We start from the raw sequence: 18,861 nt of genomic DNA, 5'->3' as shown, positions 1-18,861 counted from the left end.
CATACACATCAGTTGCCTATCGAATTGTCTACACTACAATAATTTCGGAATTTAACGTTGAACAACACTCAGCGACCAATTGTCAGAAAAAATCGTCATTTTGTTTTATAAATTGGCAAAAGATTAAATAAAAGAAAGCACAGCATGTCCGCCAAGCAAAACCCAAAAAAGTTAAAGTGGGCGCTGGACTTTAACGGGAGGTAAGGATTGCTAGCCTGCGCGGTGACTCAAGTTCTTACCACTTTTGCTTTTTCCTGCAGCAAAAATGCTGATATTCCTTCGCCGCTGGGCTACAATCCATCTGCTTTGGTGAACCAGAGTGAAGTGGTGCGCGACCAGCGCCTGGTCATCAAGAAGTCGTGGGACCTTGCCCTGGGACCTCTTAAGAACGTGAGTAGCAGCCCTTTGGAAAGACCCGTGCTTAACCTTTGGATTCCCTCAGATTCCCATGAATCTATTCATCATGTACATGTCAGGAAACTCGATTTCCATTTTTCCCATCATGATGGTCGGCATGATGCTGATCCGGCCTATCAAGGCCATCTTCACCACCCAGGTGACTTCCAAAATGGCGGAGGGGGCCCAGGGAACTGGCCAGCGCATCGTCTACTTCCTGGGCAACCTAGCAAACGTGGCTTTGGCCCTCTACAAGTGCCAGAGCATGGGGCTCCTCCCCACCCACGCCTCCGATTGGTTGGCATTTGTCCAGCCTCAGACACGCCTGGAATATTACGGCGGAGGAATTTCGTTTGTCTAGTTTTACACATATAGATTCTCTTTATTTGATCATAGATAAATTGGTTTAAACTAAAATTGTGGTCTTATTCCGCCAGTCAGTCGTCTAGTATCTTCTTGGCCTCCTTTTTGATGTCATCCACTAGTTTCTCGCCGGGCGATCTGTTAAAGAAAATAGTAAAATAATTAAGATACAGAATGATAATATGATCTTATTTAGCATTGATTTCGTCATGGTTGCACCTGGCAACAAATTTTTATTCGGAAAAGCCATCATTCACCACAGTAGAAAGATATCATCACGACTTCGCACGCATTTTTTCAGCACTTTGTCCTATTTTCAGAATTTGTAAAACAAGCGCGTGGAAAGCTTAATATAAGATATCGAAAAAAAATCCAGGTTTAGTTGACAAGTTCGACTTATAAAATTTTTACAATTTTAATTACAAAGGCATTTGACAGAGTGTGGCTCGATGGACTTTTGTTTAAAATAATCAAGCTGTTGCCCCAAAACACACATAAGCTACTGAAGTCATACCTATATAACAGAGTGTTTGCAATAAGATGCGATACAAGCACTTCACGCGATTGCGCAATCGAAGCTGGAGTGCCGCAAGGCAGTGTACTGGGTCCAATCTTATACACCCTGTATACGGCGGATTTCCCCATAGACTACAATCTAACAACCTCCACGTTCGCTGATGATACCGCGATACTCAGTCGCTCGAAATGCCCAATAAAAGCCACGGCACTCCTATCCCGACACTTAACATCTGTAGAACGATGGCTTGCCGACTGGAGAATTTCAATAAATGTTCAAAAATGCAAGCAGGTTACCTTTACCTTAAACAAACAAACATGCCCACCACTGGTCTTGAATAACATATGCATTCCACAAGCCGACGAGGTAACATATCTGGGAGTTCATCTGGACAGGCGGCTCACTTGGCGCAAACATATAGAAGCCAAATCGAAACATCTTAAACTTAAAGCAAGGAACCTCCACTGGCTCATAAATGCTCGCTCTCCACTTAGTCTGGAGTTCAAAGCTCTTCTATACAACTCCGTCTTAAAACCTATCTGGACTTATGGCTCCGAGCTGTGGGGCAACGCATCCAGAAGTAACATAGACATTATTCAGCGAGCACAGTCAAGAATTCTGAGAATTATCACTGGAGCGCCGTGGTACCTTCGAAACGAAAACATACACAGAGACCTAAAAATCAAATTAGTAATCGAAGTAATAGCTGAGAAAAAAACGAAGTATAACGAAAAGCTGACCACCCATACAAATCCCCTCGCAAGAAAACTAATCCGAGTATGCAGTCAAAGCCGGCTGCACCGCAACGACCTCCCAGCCCAGCAATAAACTTATTAGGGCATTAATGAAAAAAAAAAAAACTATCACTAAGTGAAAGTTAATTAAGTTAGATTAAGATTTGAACACTTATTGTTAGTCTCTTAACACAAAGGGAAGATTCAATAAATAATAAAAAAAATTATAAAAAAAAAAAAAAAAAAAATTACAAAGGTCGCTCTATGACTTTTTTGAATTTAGTGAAGGTAACGTTATCCTTGTACGAAACTACCAAGGCTGTTACTTGTTCTTGGTTTGATCCATTAGTTCTTTGAGTTTCTCGTTGAAACGCTGCATCAACTTCTGGGGATCATCCACTCGGGGGACCTAAAAAAGCCACTGTATTAGGAGCAAGAACAAATGTGGGTTAGGTGGCTTACCTCATAGTTCTGTGAGACATAGATTCCCGTATACACCCCGGCGCCAAAAGTTAACTGGAATGGAGAAAGGAGGATTATTAGAGTGGGTTGTGAAAATCTTCCTGAAGATGTCTATTTCGCATGCTGACCGTCGAGAAACATATTACTCGCTTGAAAGTCCAAAAGCGTTTTTTGGGACAGCACGGCAATGGCTGGCGAACTTCCGGTGGGCAAGTTTTCGCAGAGCGACTCTGCCCGCCAGTTTTGAGCCTCAAAACCTGCGCCCCAAGTCCAAGCAGTTTCATTTTAACTTCCAGTCTATATAAACGATCAATTTGGTGAGGCCTGTGTTGTTTTTCAAAGAGTCCGAATCTGTTTACTCATGGCTTGAGCGGTCATGGTCGACATAATTTCCAACGACTAGGTGATTATTTTATTTTTGTGGATATTTGAATTTGTGAGGCCTTATATAACGTTGAACCAAAAGTCACTTATGTATGTATTCAAACAGCGCACACTGGGAAGTAAACTCAAATTGAACCAATTTTGGAATCTATTTAACTGGTGTTTTGGCGCACTTTCTACCGTTTTACCAATCCACTCTTGTTTTATCCGAGCAAGAATATTTTGAATTTTGCTTAAACTTTTAATACTATTTTTTTATTTGTTGAAGTTAGATATTGGGAAGGTATTTTCAAATGTATTACATTTTGTCATTTATATTAATCATTAATATTTAATCAAATAATTGGTTTTGATTTTGAACCCCTAGACAACACATTTCACCACTGTGCAGGGGCGCGTCATCGCCGCGAAAAGCAACACAACCACAAAAACCACAGAAAAGTTGTATCTCGTATCTGATATGATTTCAGGTGTGAATCATAAACTTAAAAACATCAGGAAACCGGAAAACTTACCAGAAACTTGAGCATAGTGGAATAGTTAAAGGAGCCTTTGTCACCCGCAGCCGCCAGCGTGAGAGTCTTAGCAAAAGTGAGAGAATGTGAAAAAGAAACGTCAAACGACGCTGCTTCGGCGCTTCGTCTGCAGCTGCTCGGAATCTGAAAACAGCTGACTGGCCCACTGCGATTTGTGTTTGTATGGTTAGGTAATCGTATTTGGCTGACTCTGATAACTATGGAGTTAAGTTACTGCCTTTCGAGCACTGAACTTTTACTTCAATTTATGTACATGCATATGCATATGTATTAACAATTATTAGTTTGCGGTCACCGACGACGAGCTCCTCGGTGGACGGGCGTAAGTGAAACTGAAACAAGGGCAATCGCAATTAAAAACTGAACGCAAAACGGCCAAAAATAAAACATGTTGGTGGATGCCGCCTTCTCTAATATACATATGCACATATTTACATATTGAAGTGCCTCTGCTACGGTTTTTACCGTTTCCTAGTGCCCTTTTTTAATCAACCGCCAAAGCGCTAGACGGTTTTCAACACTACCACCAACGACCGTAATTCGGATACATTTTGTCCCCAAATCTCAAATTCCCAGGAACTGCACTTGAACAGCAGGGTGTTGTTCGTGTCATGGAAAATCCACTTTATGTAAAACATGCTTTTTGGATGGACGAACTGTGATTTAATTGTACTATTAAGGCTATATGTCTTTACAACGATTCAATTGCACTGACCACGACTATAAACTACATTTTATGACTACATTAGGCCAAGACCGCGGGGCGGGTCTTCAAGTAGACGAACAGCACCAGAAAGACCGCCAAAACGCCGAGCGCCGGCAGCACCACGGTGCGGATCTTCGCCTGGGTCTCCAGGTTGTCCAGCTTGCGCTCCTTCTTCTGTTTGCGCGTCTCCTTCACCTTTCCCTTCAGCTGGCGCATCTTTATCACTGATAGTTTTTGCGATAGTTCCTTTAATCTGGTGACGTGTAACACTCGTCGGAATGTGTGTGCGTGGAGCAACAAAACAGAGAGCTGGCCTTCTTTCGTTCAACAAGTTGTTTCTGGGCCAAAGAAGAAGAAGAAACGTTCGACTGGGCTGGCTAAAAGCAGGCAGCTTTTGACTGTCGACAGTGCTGCTTATTTCATGCAGTTTCTGGTCGGGTTACTCTGATGACACGTCCGGCCGACTAGTGTTGAACAATGTCTCTGGGACGGAAGCGCGCGTTTAAAAAAGTCTTTATAATTAAATAACGCATTTCATAAGTTAGAAAGCCATCAATTAACCTGGGGCTGTATTTGCCTCCATCTGAACATAAAAATGTCGTAGCAAGTTGTACAAAATTCACTTGCCAGTCAATAGTGAATACTTTATTTACCCAAACAAAATATAAAATAAATATAGTTTAAAAGAAAATAAAGCCGACTGAATAAATTTTTGACTGCAGGCGAAAGTCAAAAACGTATATGCATATATGTGAGTATAGACGTTGTCCAAAGATAACGAAACAACGATACATTACAATAAATATTACAAAATTCTTGCAACGAATAAAATCTCACTCGAATTTAGTCAGATTAAAAGTAAATCGTAGTCAAAATATTTGAATGTTTTTCTATCTGCTTCAGAGGTATTTTTTTATACCAAGCATCGAAAATTCGAAAGAGTACCTTTTACTAGTAATTGAAAGTTTTCTATTATTCAAAAATGATATTTATACATTATTATAGCTATTGGTTTTGGGTTGGTTTTTGTCAATGCTGCACAGCTTCTGTTCTTCCTCAGGCGGTACTAAACGGAGGCGGAGAGAACCGCGTTTCAATTTTGCTTTGTATTGACCGCTGGCATGGCGCTGCGGAAGAATCTAACCCATATTTTTCTTTAACTGGCCTGCCGCCCCTTTAAGCCCTTTAACTGCACCCGAGGCCGTCGAAACAAGATACGCCAGCAACTGTTGCACCTTCACCTCTGAATGCGATTTCGAAAATGTTTGAGCAGTTCGCAATACTCCCAGGGGTCGGGTCTATGCCACGCAGTCACTGCTTGGGCTTCTGCCGCGAGTGCTGGACACTATGGATATTGTGGACACCGGACGTGCTGGATAAGCTGGCCGCTGCACACTTGATGAAGCAATAACAATGCAGACCGCTGGCCGGCAACCGTGGCCGAGTGGCCAATCAGTCGGGACGCACTGCCAAGTTTGTGCATTGGTAATGAAGCCTGGCGAGCCAACGCACATTTCGGCATCTAATTTTGCCCATTACCATAAACGGCAACCCGATCAGTTTGGACACGGATTATTGGCAACTATTTAGCCGGCCCCTAAAGGCCTAGACCTGCCAGCCCGGGCGAGTCCTCACGTTACATACAGATTGGCCTCAATGCGCACGCGGCTGTCCGAAAGTCGTGTTCCCGTCCAGGTCCAATCTTAGTTTCCTGGTTCTGGCCAGCGCTTACACGACCATCATACACGGCCTGTTCGTTAGCTCGCTGGCCAGCTATGTGTGATGGCCAGTCCGCTGATTGGCCAGGCCGCCGTCCGTCAGCCCGGTCCACCTGTCCGTCCTTGGGGCCGGGAGACCAACTCTTAGCTAAACCCCTTGTTTTGATTGCCAACTCGTAAAATGATGGATTACCGAGTTGGGATTTATTTCTTGTTACGGTCATAATAGATTATCGTTGCTCACTCATTGTCAGAGCTGCCCCCCCCCCCCCCCCCGAGCCACCTCTATCTAAACGGCAAGCAGCCAGAATTGCTGTCTTCGGAGGATTTGGCGTTTTGATGGAGCATGGCTTCGTCGAATGGCCTCCGATCGCACTATTCGAATGATCAAACGAACAATTAAACGCAAGTACCACAGGCAACTTAGAAGTAATTTTAGTGGTAGCACTTCTTAATTTACAAACAAGCTAGGATCGAAGTTAAAATGTAATACGCAATGCACTTCTAACCATCTGGCCTATGTTCAGGATACGAGTAGGATTTGTTAACAAATAGCCGAGGGTTGTCATGCTACGCAAATAACAAATGTACTCATTCTAAGCCACTCATATGTTGAAAGTTTTCTTCAATAAACCACAATATATTTGATGTGAATTTCGAACTAGACATTGATCATTGATCATTTATTTCTCGAATTTGCCAACACTAGGTAATCACTAATCACTGTGTAATTCTTGTATTTTGAACACCAAAATATAAGTAACGAAATGGGAAAAACATCAATAAGGGGCATTCAGATTCTTTCGTAAGCAGTTAGCTATTTTATTTGGGCCCAAATGGAGTTTTTTAGAGCGAATAACAAAAACTAGATCGAAAACATTCTTGATCAGGATGGTAAATTATGTTATACAACAGAAACACATATCAACGGGAGATAAGATAAATGTACCAATTAAAGAAAAATTGAAACACTTGTATTGTATATTGTATATTGTATATTGTATATTTATTGTTATTACTCTGAAACAACCTGAATCTTATCGCTCTTATAATTTCAGATATGTCGACGTTCATACGGACAGATGGACATATGTATGTTTGGACATATGTATGGGATTACTGTCTGTGTGGAACAGGTCAGGTTTAACAATTAAAGTTATATAAGTTAACTAAGACGTTATAAATCCTTTTTTAATGTATTCTGTATCTTTATCTGTATCTGTATCTGTTCGTGTCTATCCAAAATAGGCTTGGTAGTACTGCGACGCAGCTACATATGGTGCAGCCTGCTGTGGGCCACCGATGAACTTGGCGAAAGTTGATGGCTGGACGAATCCCACGGCTTCGGCCGGATAGTATGCGATGGTGGGAGTTACCGGTAATGCTGGCCCTGGAGCAGGAACTAGGCGTGGCACAGAAACTGTCTTTGGTTGCGTCACCTCCACCTCCTCGGCGGCGTCGTCGAGATCCTCCTGCGCTTCACTGTTGGCCACAAGGCGAGCGGATTTCGGTTGCTGGTCGGTTGCCGGAAGGCCAAACTGTCTAGAGGGCTTAAAGCCGGCTGCTGGATACAGGGCCGATTTCTGCTGATCCGCTGGGCGAAGACGCTGCGTGGCCACGCCCACATCTGCCCGCGCGAGACTGAGGAGAAGCAAACCGGCGAGAAGACAGACAACAGTCGAGCTGAGCGCCATTGCGATGAATATGTGGCGTTGGGGCGGCGGGGCCCGATTTTATACAAACTGCTTAAGATTCGGACAGTGCGTCCCACCCAAAAAAAAAAATTGTTGACATTGACCCGAAAAGCAAAGCAAAGGCCGAAGCTCAAATCAATCACCTAATGCACCTTTCCAGCAGTGCATTTGGCGCTCCATCAATATGCAGCCACTGTTCAAATGCTCGACCGAATGCGGTCGCCAATTGTTTCGGTCATTTCCAGTGACCGGTGGTCAGTGGCCAGTGGCCAGTAGCCAGTGTCCAGTGTCCAGTGGTCAGTAACCAGGTGATTATGCAGATGGAGGTGGTAGCAGTTCAGTCACGTCCGCGCGCGACACCGTAAATTAAGCCATCTGCTCCGGCGTGCGGATGGGATGGGGAACTTGACTTAGTGCACATATCGCTCCGTGCGGTCTGCCGCTGGAAAATTGTTTTAGATCACATGGTCCGGCCCGCAAGACAGTGGGCCACTTGTCTGGATCAGCGAACGCTAATCAATACAAAGCGCCTTCATTTGGTCCCGTGCCAGGAGTACACTCCTCCGGACCATGTCGCATAAATTCGCCATAAGTTAGACTCTCCTCCGACGAACGGCGATGAAAAATGTCCCATAAATTCGCGCAAAATGCCTACTGCTGGCTGCTCGAGTTGTCTAGCCCAATATTTACAGCAATTTCAATAAAAATGCAGCAGCTAATTGATGTAATTAATTTATTAAATTACATTTGCCACTTTTTGCCGCCGCCTGCTGCCTGAATGGTTGCCTGCCGGTTTTCTCGATCTCCGTGCCCATCCCGTCACCGTCCACGTCCCGACTCAACGGGAGGCATCCACAAATGGACAGAAGTTGGTAGTTGGCAGTCAGTTTATGGGCCAGAGAAACTACGTTTGGTGTGAGCAAACGAGAGATGTGGCGCTATTAGCATGTGCTGGCCATCTGCGGTCGGGAGGCTTCTGGCGAAGCCGTGTAAACTGTACTTCGTTTCGATTAACGTTGTGCCATTGTTAATTGGCGAAACTCGCAACCCGAAATTGCTTTTCCAGAGCATTTCTATGCGTCATCCCAGCGACGATGGCCATCGATGGGTGCGAATTTGTGGTAAATTCCAACCTGGCTCGCGTGCCTGGGATGGTGGTCCCAGCCGCATACATCCGGGATCATATGCTGAATGGGAACGCCGTCGAATACGATTTACATAATTCACAGGACTGCGTGTAGCAGCATGGAATGCTATTATATATTTGGTCAAAAACTTTTACATTGATCTAATATATTTCAGTCAATAAGAAAAATGTTTGAAAAGCTTTTCTTGGAAATCCAGCAGATTTCACATCCATGCAAAAACTGGTCGTCATATTTCAAGGCAATCGGAGGCCACTTCAGCGTCACGCATGCGCCTGTGTCCCAGCTTCAGATTCAGTCTTCTGCCCAAGCTCATACCCATCCTCATCTCATCTCCATCTCCATCTACATTCCCATCTCCATCTACATTCCCATTCCCATTTGTGTGGATACTGCAGCTCTGAATTGATGCGCCCGGTGCACTCACAATTAATATTCGGCCTGGCCGAGGAGATGGCAGCTGGGAGTTTGGAGCTGGTAGCTGGTAGCCGGGCCAGAGATTTCTCTAATGCCCGCCCGGTTTTCAGGCGCTATCACTTGATTTATTTTCCTTTTTAGTGTCTTTTATTTTATGATTTATGCAGCCAGCATTCGAGCGGAGCACTCGGGGTGTAGTATTGTGGCCCTGCACTGTGCGGCACTGAGCTCACGGCGGTCATCCTATCGGCTGCCTGCACTTGGGCTGCCCGTCACGTTCCTGGCGAACGACGATCTGCTGACTCAGGATCGCCATCTCCCTGCCAGTGGCCAAGTAGGCAAGTGGACAAGTGGACAAGTGGCAGAAATAGACAAAGGCGGCGTTAACGACAATTGCGCACTAATTATCGCCTCATGCGATGAACAGGGGATCGGGACTGGGACTGGGTCTTGGACTGGGACGGGGGGACTCTGAAAAGCATTCCTGGCGGGCGTGAATTGAATTCCCTGCATGACGGCCGCGACGAGGCCGATGGAGATGAATGGTCTGCTCGAGGATTGCCACCTGTCCGGTGTTCGATCCATCGCGATGGTCACTGGTAACTACTTCATTTATTGTAGAAGCGAATGCCTTCGCGCTGCAGTCGGCCGGGTCGCGGTTTGATTTATGGCGCTGGAAATTAAAGTTGCGCACACTTCTCCGTGAGTTGCAGGAATGCAGCCCGCTCATTAGCCGGACAATGCGTTGCTATTTGGGTTAGGTGCAGGGATTTTTGCCCGTCATGGTTGCCAACGGCGCTGGTCAACGCGGAAGCGCTGTTCTAGGGTAATTGCATTGGCCCATACTGCAACCATTCAAGATCGTTATCAAATAGCGCCAGAAGAGCGGTGGGGAATAGAGTCACAGTGCCAGGGTCTAAAACACAGGTAAATGGCACGGTGTAAGGTGTCAGTCATCACCACCGACACAACTATCAGTGGAGAAGACCACACAAGTCCAAGCTCCGATTCCTAAGCCGATCACTAATAGGGACCCGTCTTCGGAAACAATCTTGGAACACGCATCTTTTCAATTAGCCAACATGCAACAGTTGGTGGTGGCTCGGAATTCTAAGGTAAATACATGTAAGTGGCTTAATAACTGCATTCCCCACACGACAAAGCCCCACATTGGATTAGCTCCAAATCAGCTGGCAAATCAGCTGCCATTCAGTGGTGCGCAACTGCCGTGCCTTTCTGGGAGGACCCACTGGGTTGGGCCAGTCCTAATTAGCCACTTGCCAGAAGATCAATGAAGCTTTGTCATTGGCCACGTGTCCGTCGTCGGTGGTGTGTTAACTGGAGTGTGCCACCATCCCGACGTTTTGTATTCTGAAACCCAAGGCAGGATTTGGGCGGCATTCGACCCTTTTTTCCGGTTGGTGCCACATCATTTGCATTTGGCTGTAGTGGTTACTTAACAGCGCGTGGATCTGTTTGGTGTTGGTTGCAGTTGCTCTTTTCAGTCCATGTCGCCAAGTTCCATTTTATATGCAGCAGAGACAAATCCTCAAGTGGCGAAGGCGTCACTAGAATCTGCATGCTTAAGGGTTAAGTGATCCCAATCAGGAGAGTACTTCCTGCTACCTGTTATGTACATATCAACGAATCTTGTATACCCTTTTATATACCCTAAAATATACCGTATACATGTTACACGTTATAATTGATAAGAGCTATGCGTTCTATGCTTTAAATCCTTTTGATTAGGCAATGCGTTTCGCAATATGGAACACTATGAAAGAAGGTTTTTTTTAGTTTACTGAACTCAACTCGACATTAGTCTATAAGCTTCGACCAACCAAGATTCTTTGCCCCAGGCCAAGTGTTCGGGGTTTCCATTAAATTTAGTTGCATGAGAAATGTACGCTCGAACTTTCCACAAAATAATTTCTCCTTACTGCATCAGATTGGCAGGTTCATGACACCACGTGGGCAACACAGCAACATTTGGCGACAGCGAGACAACATCGGGTTTTGGCCAAGCTGGTGCAACGGCAACAGGTTGCCGCTGTGCCCGATATCAAATTTCAAGTTCGGTTGGCCAATTGGCGTTCGAAACGAAACCGAGTGAAGAAAAAGGACGCCAAATAAAAAGAAACGCCTTGTTGAATAGCCAAGCCACCTAGTCTGTGACTATCGTCCACATTCTGGCAATCAAACGAGCTAAGTCTATAAGAAGGCGGCGAAACTTAACGTTTGCACTCTGCAGAATACATATTTATTTACTCAAATATTTATGATTTGAGTTTAAATTTGTATTCCAACAGGAAGGAATGCCAACTCTTGTAAAGGGAACTTATCTCTAAAGCCGACGATTACGTGTATCCTTTCCCGAAAGAGCGGGAGATAGATTCTGGAACAGAGTTGGGTTGAGTTGGACTCTTCAATCCGTGTAATTGGATATATGATGGCTCGCAGAACTCGGGAGATTTGTAACTAATAACAATGTTTTATGCTTCCGAAAACAAACCTCGCTGTGTAAATACCCTTTTTGTAAGATTCGGCCAATAAATGGAAGTATTGGTCGAGAGATTTAGATGTGGTTTTGACCTGCTAGATAGTTTCCTCTCAGTCCACGAGTAACGTAACTAAAAGTCGAAGCGATCCAGAATAGTTTTTCTTCTTGTTCATTTGTAGAATATAGGTTACACCTCAGCAAAGACTGTTGCACCTCAGCAAAGACTGTTGCATGCCACATAAGAGACGTTTTCGTCAAAGCAAACCATCACATGGGAGGTTGCCGGCAAGCGGCACTTATCATTTATAAAGAAGAAACGGTAGGGCAGCGCAAACGCAGCGAACTTAATGGACTGTAATTACGACTGGCAGTTGAACAGGGAGCTGTGGTTGCTTGTCTGCTGAGCGCTGTAGAATATTAAGACCTAAATTTGCGTGTGCAAAATTTACGACGTGTTTACGATGCCTCAAATTATTGGTTGCACTAATGCGTTACAGAAACGCAAAGTTAATTTCCGCTCTCTGTTCTCCAGGACTGGTTATCACGATCGCAGCCGCGGTTGCACCCCTTTCTACTTCAATGAAATGAATTAAAGGAAGGAGACTCTGTGTCGACTGTCAGAGCAAAAGATTTCGAGTCAAGTAATTTAGCAGGAATTAACATATTTAAAATTTGCCGTGATAGGTTTCTACTTATCCAAGCATTGGTAATTTGGAAATTTTCGGTTAAATGGAACTGGAACGCGAACTGCCCACCGACGACGCCTCCGTGGAGTTGGATGTGTCCGAACCATGGGGTGATGTGAGATCGTCAGATAGCCAGCTTACCCTGAAGCAGAGTGAGAGCCAGGAGACGATAAGACCATTTGGGTATGAGTTAGCTGATCCATCCGAGCTTAGCTCCTACGACATTCACCTGGGTCTTCTAGTAGAGGTTAGTATGGCCACCACGGACGCTCGGTAGTTAACAAAAGTCTGACCCCGCAGAAGGGTTTAATTGACATTAACTCATTGGACAAGCCCTCGAACGAGGACCTTACAGACTATCCGGACTATCCGGGTCTTTTGTCCAGGTCGGCGGATCGTAGTGGAATTGCTGAGATAGTCAAAGAAATGCGAAACGAATTCATGGACAAGCTGACCTCTAAGGCTAAGAGCTTCAAAGAAATCCTGATTAAGGTAAGAGTTTCTAGCACCATTTCATATTCCTCAATGCTACGCTTTCAGAAAGGCTTAATGGAGCCAAAGGACGAAAATCCTGCTATGCAGAAGAATGACTCTGAGAATAAAGCAAAGACCAAAGACGATTCTCAGATTCCAGATCGTAAGAACAAAGCGGGAAAACCTCTAGGAGAAGGCGACGTCAGACGAAATGGTGAACTCGCCCTGCTCATCAATGAAATCAATCAGTTTACTTCTGGCATGGAGCAAGATCCGGACACTGCGGACTGGGCTCGGTTCCGGGCCAACCTGCTGAAAATACATAAGTACTATGTGAGCGTCAATGAGCCGGAAGGAAAAGGCCAAGAACGACCAAACAGCCAAATCGGCGCTGTCAGCGTTTTAGAACCATCAGACATCAGCGGACCGAAGGAAGACCTCAGCAGTCGGGCCCAGTACCTCCGTAAAAATCTCCGGGGTCTCGAATGCAAAATGCTTACCCTGGACCACTCCGTTGATATCTTTAGCGACAAGTTCCATCGTAGTCTGGTCACTAAAGAGCATGTGGAGCGGGAAATGGTGTCGATTGCACTGGTGCGCGATAAAATCGGACGACGCCTAAATCAGATGGAAGTGGAATTTCGCAGGGCCAAGGAGGATTTATTTGATCGGGGCAGGAACCCAAAAAACCAAAGCTATATCGCTTATTCAAAGAATAATCCTGATTGTGGAGCTTGATTAATATGGTTTTTATGAGAGTTAGCTATAGATTATTAGATAGGGCTAACAACTTTTCGGAGTAATAATGATAATTATTGTAATAATAATAATTATAGTAATAATAATAATTGTTATTTAAATACATAACTTTTCCGACCCAATAAGCATTTGGTATGTGAAATTAATTAGTTTTTAATAGGCCGATATCATACAAATTATAAGCATTCCTTGTATAAGAAAATATAAAATAGCAGCAAATTGTATATGCCGACAACTTTTTTTTAATATTAATAAATTCATTCAATTTAAGTTTTGACTTTTATTAAGTTTATTAAAAAACAAGCAACTTTTCAATTCAATTTTTTTAACTTGTTATTTAGCTAGAGGGAGTACAATTTCAACATTTGTTTGAATAATAAGACACTCTAAAACCGGCCATAATTTTATTAGTATTGTAAATTTCTATTGATTTGCCAAAAAAAAACTTTTTGCTACGCCTACTCTAACGCCCTAATGCCGCCGAATCGGTCACGCCCACACTTTGGAAATTTTTTAAACCTTTTTCTGATGAAATTTCGCGTTCGCATTCACACTAGTTGAGTAACAGGTATCTGATAGTCGGGGAACTCGACTATGGCTTTCTTTCTTGTTTTGTTTGTTGACCAGCTTTTGAAAATGAAAATTTAATTTTAAAATTAATTAATTATTAAAATTAGTAGATAGGCATATTTATATTAAATTTAGTATTAAAAGAGAGTTTTGTAAAAATATTGTTCGCAAAGTGACCGAACAACGCTCAATAAGTAATGTACATAACATTACCATTGCTATGAATACATTTTGTTTTGAGTACCAAAAAAAGGAATATTTGAAAATCCTTCTAATAAGCGTCTAATCAATTCGGACTATTTGTAATATGATTAGTAATGAGCTAGAAATGTCGCCATTCTGATTGCTAGACAATGGATTTGCTGCTTGCATATTATTTCTCTATCGCACTATTTGATTGGTATCTGATAGTCACAGCAGTATACTGCGAATGCACGCCCACTCTAAATCTGAAGAGGCATTCTTGAGATATTCTTGACAGTACAAATTTATTTAGTCATCTTAAGAAACCCAAAAAGTTGTGTGAAACTGCGGCAAGGTGGCGTTCGTATAAAATCCAGGGAAGAGCCGCGTTCCTACTCGCATGTCTCCATTTCCCTAACACTCCACTCCATTAAGCTGATTAACCAGTATATGATAGCCGCATAACTCAAATCTACTTTTTGTAGGTATTTCTAACAAATGTTCCTTAGAAGTCAATTTCTTTAATCGTTAGTTGCTACGGTAGGCTCTGTCTTTAAGTTCAGTTCAAAATTTTCGTCCGTTAAGCACTTCCAACACCTTACATTTTTTCGTGACATAAGGAGGGTACTGGGGAGTCCTTCCGAAATGTCCTGCTTATTTCGCTGCCCTTTATGCCCTTATAGTTCACAGTCGCCTTGCATTTATCGTCCATAATGCGGCGCATGCGCACCCACAACTTTGTGCGAGACATCCTAGTTTCGGAGGGTCCTCCGACGCTAACGCCGAGGTTTTACATCTTGCCCGATGGAAACAGGTGGCACCTGGAAAATGTGGAAACTGTGGAAAATTTGCAGCGAGGAGTGTGCCAGTACCGGCGGCATATTAAGGCGGCTGGGGCAGACTGCTTTGCTGTCAGCGCGGAGCGAGTCAATGACCTGGCTGACGCCGTCCAACTGTCTGCCGATCTGGAGCCAGCGGCTGGGCCGCAACTGCGTCGCTGCTCGGAGCCAGAACTTCGACGTGGAGCTGACGGGACGACTCTGGTCGCTGTCGGGCGGACTGCATCCGAGGGCTCCTTGGTTCGACCGGAAGGTGCGTGGGCATCAAACGCTCGGATGCTGCGTGGTGGCCTGTTGTGTGGCCAGTACATTCCGCCACCTTGGCGAGTGGAGCGGAAAGCTGCTGGACGCCATCGTGGTTAATGGAAACCGCTACTTCCGCGCCAGCGTGGAGCAGAGCGAGCGTTGGGACCTTCATTCGGGTGTGGACGATGCCAGGTGCAACTTGAGCTGGTGGCCTTCGGGCTCCCCAGCCAGTAGAGAAATGAGTTCGCTAGAGGGCCTCAACTACTTCTTCACGCGCTTTCAGTTTGGCCTGCTGGAGTGCCAGGAGCGTCGCTTCTCCTTCGGGCACAGCTCCAGCCGCGATGGTGGCTACTTCCTGTTCGACTGTTCCGCGTGGGCCGAAGCCCTATTCCCGGACGACATGGGCGCCTTCTACGTGATGCTGGCCAAGCATTTGCAGATGCTACTCTACTGCGTGGTGGTCACGCTCAATGTGCGGCGCCGAAATGTCGAGTTCCGGCTTTATAACGTGGACGTGGCCCGATTGCCCGGTGATGCCCGAAAATGCAGTTGCGAATCTGAAGGCGAAAAATGATAAGCCTTAGTTATCTGACCCATTTTGATTTTATTATAGCCATGCTGACAATATAATTTGATCGAAAGTTCGCCAGGAAGCAGTATACGAATTCTGTGCGACAAATAAGAGGTACCCCTTAAACAATTTCTTAGGTTGTTAGTTTTATTTCAATCGATTTAATTAAGCCCTGCTCATCTTGTATTAACCGCGAACTTACGGAATAAGGTTTCGAAGGGAATCTCCTGCAACTCTAGAGATTTCTCCACGCCCCACTGTGTGCCCAAGCAGCCAACTGACTCAGAAAACCAGTTCCGTTTCAAAACCAAAACAAAGGAGTTTCTCGTTCTCTTTTTGCCAGTCGCGGAAAGTTAAAAATAAAACACAAATAATAAATAAAAGTAAAACCTGTCCACTACGCAAATATGCAAAACATTGCACGGAAACTGAATCAGGCTGAGAAGTACGAGAGCGAAAATAAACGCAAACGAGCAAATAAAGCAGGAATGGCACGAACTGTGAGGCCAAATAAAACAAAACTGCATTCCGAAAACTCAGTCAAATGCAAAAACGCCAGTGAGGCGGCGCGCAGCACGAGACAACTCAGAACTTCTAAAAAAGGGCAGCTCAACCAAGTTGAGTAGCAAAGTGAGCGAAAATCGACCAAAACGAAATCCGGTTTCGTTTTCAACCAGCGCAGAACGGAGCGGTTCGGAAGAGGGAATGGGTGGTGAGAGGTCGGGATCGGGTTCGGGTCCGGGGACGTCCCTTTGTTGTGTAGCCTTTACTATGTATGTATTTATTGCTTCGTTTTGCTTTCCGCAGATGCAGAAAATGCAAGGGAGCGGGAGTGGCAGTGGGAGTGGGAGTGGTAGTAGCTAGGCAAGGCAAAAACCTCCTGCCAGGATGGATTGCCCGGGAGACGAACTTGAAATTTAGATTTCGAGAGCAGCCACCAGCGATGCAGGCGTCGCAGCCGCAGCGCAGTGGGCAGTGGGCAGCGAAGAGCGCAATTTGGGGAGCTCTCTCCTGCAGGTATGCGCCCTGCAGAAGTGTTGGTGAGAGCAGGAGAGTGTGGGCTTGGGAGAGTATTATCGATTTTCGTTGCTTTTCAGGCTGGCAAAAAATCGCATGCGATTTAGTGTGAGCAATCGTGGATGCCTTTACATATTGATACCAAGAAGTTTTTATTGAAAACGTACTAATCACACATCATATTCCTATTTGGAATTATAGCCCGGGGCAAACAATTCCATATCGAAACTGAAATGTAAGAAAGCCAAAGTCATAACTTCAAACTGCATGCAAATGTCAAGCGACCAAAGTTCGAGGTCATTGCATCACAAAAAACCATTGCTAACTGTTGCGGGCATTGCAGTGAAGTGGGGGAGTGGGAGGAGGAGACCAGAATTGACAATAATTTATATTTGATAATTGAAACCGTCAGAAAAAGGTTCAGCAAGAAACTTCTTAAAAATTACAGGAGGATTTTGAACAAGGATTTGGAGAGATTTTTATTAATTTAGAGAGCCAAAGATATAGATGCTATAATGCAAGCAAGAGGAAATGTGACAGAGATTTGGGGCTTAAAGGTATATTTGGCACATATTTATTCAATAACAAGAATATTAAAGAATCGGCGCCTATAGGGTACATTTTAGAATAGCTTGCTAAATTTACATTTCATTTCTCAATAAACAGATAGTGTTGCATACATTATTGATTGAGATTGATTAAGATTGTGAATACAAATTTTTCAAGAATCTTTTTTAAATACTAAAGAAATAAGAGGATGCATATCTTTTCCCCTTTTACAAGAAAAATATTTTAAAATTTGTTGGCAAATCGATAGAAATTACAAAATAATGCGTCTGCATGGCAGTTTTGAGCGGTTTGTGGGCGTTAGAGTGTGTGGTGTGTGGGTGTGGCAACGTTCACATACTTCCTAATGAATTAAGCATACACTATGATTGATGATTTTTGAAATGTTTTTTCTGTACTTTTAATTTTCGTATACATCTAAACTATATCGATATACTTGCTTGCTTTTGTTAGATCTCGCATTCCCTCGGAAGATTAGATATTTGCTTCTGATGACGCGTGGCCTCAAGCTGTTCCCTGGCGGCCTTGATACGGGTGTGTTCCCAGATGGTCGTAATGCCGTGTCTAAACAGTGCGGTGTCCAGTTCCTGGAAATGCTCAGCGATAGCATTGAGGCGCTTCCTAACTATTGTAAGGTTATGTAATGTCGCCTCAATGCTGACTCCTGTTCTTTTCAAACCGGAAACACTACGCTCTGTTTCTTGCGGATTCATTTTTGTTTTTGCCTGTATTAATGAAATGTCAAATATGTCGGGACTTACTGGGGCTTACAAATATTTAAAAAGTACGCTGCTAATAATGTAGATCACTACCTAAACACTACCATAAACTTCTATTGAATTGTGGAAAGCTAGTATTAGGTTACATTTGAAGACAAAGAAAAAACAATGGAGAATGTTATAAGTTCCCACAGTTTCATATACCGCGATCGGAATATTTCACTTATTTTCTGGCATATTGATAGAAAAAATTAATAATTGTTGTAAAGCGTGGGCGTGACCGTTTTGGGCTTTTTGTAGGTGTTAGGAGGGGCCAAAGTGCTTTTGATATACCGATAGAAATTGTCAAGACATACAATAAAACGAAGAAAAATCAAAACATTTTCACAAAAGGTTTGTAGGCGTTAGAGTGGGAGTGGCAAAATTGTTATGTAGAATTTGTTTCACAGTGATCGTGTAATTATTAAAGGAGACCTTTTTAAAGAATTAAAGTAGGGACAGAGCGCAGAATAAAATTTTGTATCTTTTCTATTAGTGAAATATTATGTCATCATGAATATGACATAATATGAATATGACATGAATTTTATATACAAGTAAATTATGATAGGAACTAACATATCAGAATGTAAAACGAATCATTTCAAAAAGCGTTATT

At 43.8% G+C, this 18,861-nt stretch overlaps 6 protein-coding genes and 1 non-coding gene across 12 annotated transcripts, besides 3 other annotated features; 3 read left to right on the top strand and 4 right to left on the bottom strand.

Annotated features, from left to right (window-relative positions):
* The first annotated feature begins 53 nt into the window (after positions 1 to 53).
* On the top strand, positions 54 to 1,122 carry EMC4 (ER membrane protein complex subunit 4). Of its 2 annotated transcripts, none has more exons than NM_001316459.1 (3): positions 54 to 200; positions 261 to 390; positions 443 to 1,122. In NM_001316459.1, exons 1-3 carry the CDS (start codon positions 145 to 147, stop codon positions 755 to 757), a joined length of 501 nt encoding a protein of 166 aa, NP_001303388.1. In that variant the 5' UTR covers positions 54 to 144; the 3' UTR covers positions 758 to 1,122. The 2 variants fall into 2 exon arrangements, with proteins under 2 accessions (NP_001303388.1, NP_649424.1); NM_141167.3 differs by having other exon boundaries at positions 443 to 809.
* CG33170 (uncharacterized protein) lies at positions 762 to 3,697 on the bottom strand. 3 transcript variants are annotated; one of them, NM_001144528.2, is made up of 4 exons: positions 3,372 to 3,697; positions 2,473 to 2,526; positions 2,337 to 2,419; positions 762 to 897 (listed from the first exon to the last, which is right to left on the bottom strand). In NM_001144528.2, exons 1-4 carry the CDS (start codon positions 3,384 to 3,386, stop codon positions 834 to 836), a joined length of 216 nt encoding a protein of 71 aa, NP_001138000.1. In that variant the 5' UTR covers positions 3,387 to 3,697; the 3' UTR covers positions 762 to 833.
* Positions 1,185 to 2,258: a mobile genetic element.
* A 103-nt stretch (positions 3,698 to 3,800) lies between the features above and the next one.
* On the bottom strand, positions 3,801 to 4,433 carry CG33169 (uncharacterized protein). Of its 2 annotated transcripts, none has more exons than NM_176390.1 (1): positions 3,801 to 4,433. In NM_176390.1, exon 1 carries the CDS (start codon positions 4,312 to 4,314, stop codon positions 4,138 to 4,140), a length of 177 nt encoding a protein of 58 aa, NP_788568.1. In that variant the 5' UTR covers positions 4,315 to 4,433; the 3' UTR covers positions 3,801 to 4,137. The 2 variants fall into 2 exon arrangements, with proteins under 2 accessions (NP_788568.1, NP_001137999.1); NM_001144527.1 differs by having other exon boundaries at positions 4,038 to 4,433.
* A 2,373-nt stretch (positions 4,434 to 6,806) lies between these two features.
* Positions 6,807 to 7,510, bottom strand: CG13239 (uncharacterized protein; the record flags this gene model as incomplete). The annotated part of the gene is made up of 1 exon (NM_141165.2): positions 6,807 to 7,510. One exon carries the CDS (start codon positions 7,508 to 7,510, stop codon positions 7,052 to 7,054), a length of 459 nt encoding a protein of 152 aa, NP_649422.1. The 3' UTR covers positions 6,807 to 7,051.
* Positions 6,844 to 6,906: a mobile genetic element.
* A 4,727-nt stretch (positions 7,511 to 12,237) lies between the features above and the next one.
* On the top strand, positions 12,238 to 13,714 carry CG32459 (uncharacterized protein). Its single transcript, NM_168968.2, has 3 exons — positions 12,238 to 12,505; positions 12,559 to 12,750; positions 12,799 to 13,714. Exons 1-3 carry the CDS (start codon positions 12,302 to 12,304, stop codon positions 13,468 to 13,470), a joined length of 1,068 nt encoding a protein of 355 aa, NP_730752.1. The 5' UTR covers positions 12,238 to 12,301; the 3' UTR covers positions 13,471 to 13,714.
* Positions 13,715 to 13,862: 148 nt separating this feature from the next.
* On the bottom strand, positions 13,863 to 18,186 carry asRNA:CR43426 (antisense RNA:CR43426). 2 transcript variants are annotated; one of them, NR_048314.2, is made up of 2 exons: positions 17,925 to 18,186; positions 13,863 to 15,886 (listed from the first exon to the last, which is right to left on the bottom strand). The 2 variants fall into 2 exon arrangements; NR_048315.1 differs by lacking the exon at positions 17,925 to 18,186 and adding an exon at positions 16,103 to 16,156 and having other exon boundaries at positions 14,529 to 15,886.
* Positions 13,898 to 14,106: a mobile genetic element.
* CG32462 (uncharacterized protein) lies at positions 14,785 to 16,027 on the top strand. Its single transcript, NM_168966.2, has one exon. The coding sequence runs from the start codon at positions 15,049 to 15,051 to the stop codon at positions 15,901 to 15,903; it is 855 nt and encodes a 284-aa protein (NP_730750.1). The 5' UTR covers positions 14,785 to 15,048; the 3' UTR covers positions 15,904 to 16,027.
* Positions 18,187 to 18,861: the final 675 nt, after the last annotated feature.

Source organism: Drosophila melanogaster, chromosome 3L, assembly GCF_000001215.4.
Source record: "Drosophila melanogaster chromosome 3L".
Classification (NCBI taxonomy): Eukaryota; Metazoa; Arthropoda; class Insecta; order Diptera; family Drosophilidae; genus Drosophila; species Drosophila melanogaster.
This window is presented reverse-complemented; position numbering and strand designations above follow the sequence as displayed.

What these genes read in the sequence shown, in the direction of transcription:
- EMC4 (NM_001316459.1), top strand. Translation starts at nt 145, where the DNA reads ATGTCCGCCAAGCAAAACCCAAAAAAGTTAAAGTGGGCGCTGGACTTT. An exon ending in GCGCTGGACTTTAACGGGAG is followed by an intron (nt 201 to 260) that starts GTAAGGATTGCT and finishes TTTTTCCTGCAG; the next exon opens with CAAAAATGCTGATATTCCTT. An exon ending in CCCTGGGACCTCTTAAGAAC is followed by an intron (nt 391 to 442) that starts GTGAGTAGCAGC and finishes GGATTCCCTCAG; the next exon opens with ATTCCCATGAATCTATTCAT.
- CG33170 (NM_001144528.2), bottom strand. An exon ending in ATGTCTCACAGAACTATGAG is followed by an intron (nt 2,420 to 2,472) that starts GTAAGCCACCTA and finishes TGGCTTTTTTAG; the next exon opens with GTCCCCCGAGTGGATGATCC. An exon ending in ATGGATCAAACCAAGAACAA is followed by an intron (nt 898 to 2,336) that starts GTAACAGCCTTG and finishes TTTCTTTAACAG; the next exon opens with ATCGCCCGGCGAGAAACTAG.
- CG33169 (NM_176390.1), bottom strand. Translation starts at nt 4,314, where the DNA reads ATGCGCCAGCTGAAGGGAAAGGTGAAGGAGACGCGCAAACAGAAGAAG.
- CG32459 (NM_168968.2), top strand. Translation starts at nt 12,302, where the DNA reads ATGGAACTGGAACGCGAACTGCCCACCGACGACGCCTCCGTGGAGTTG. An exon ending in ACCTGGGTCTTCTAGTAGAG is followed by an intron (nt 12,506 to 12,558) that starts GTTAGTATGGCC and finishes CTGACCCCGCAG; the next exon opens with AAGGGTTTAATTGACATTAA. An exon ending in TCAAAGAAATCCTGATTAAG is followed by an intron (nt 12,751 to 12,798) that starts GTAAGAGTTTCT and finishes CTACGCTTTCAG; the next exon opens with AAAGGCTTAATGGAGCCAAA.
- CG32462 (NM_168966.2), top strand. Translation starts at nt 15,049, where the DNA reads ATGGAAACAGGTGGCACCTGGAAAATGTGGAAACTGTGGAAAATTTGC.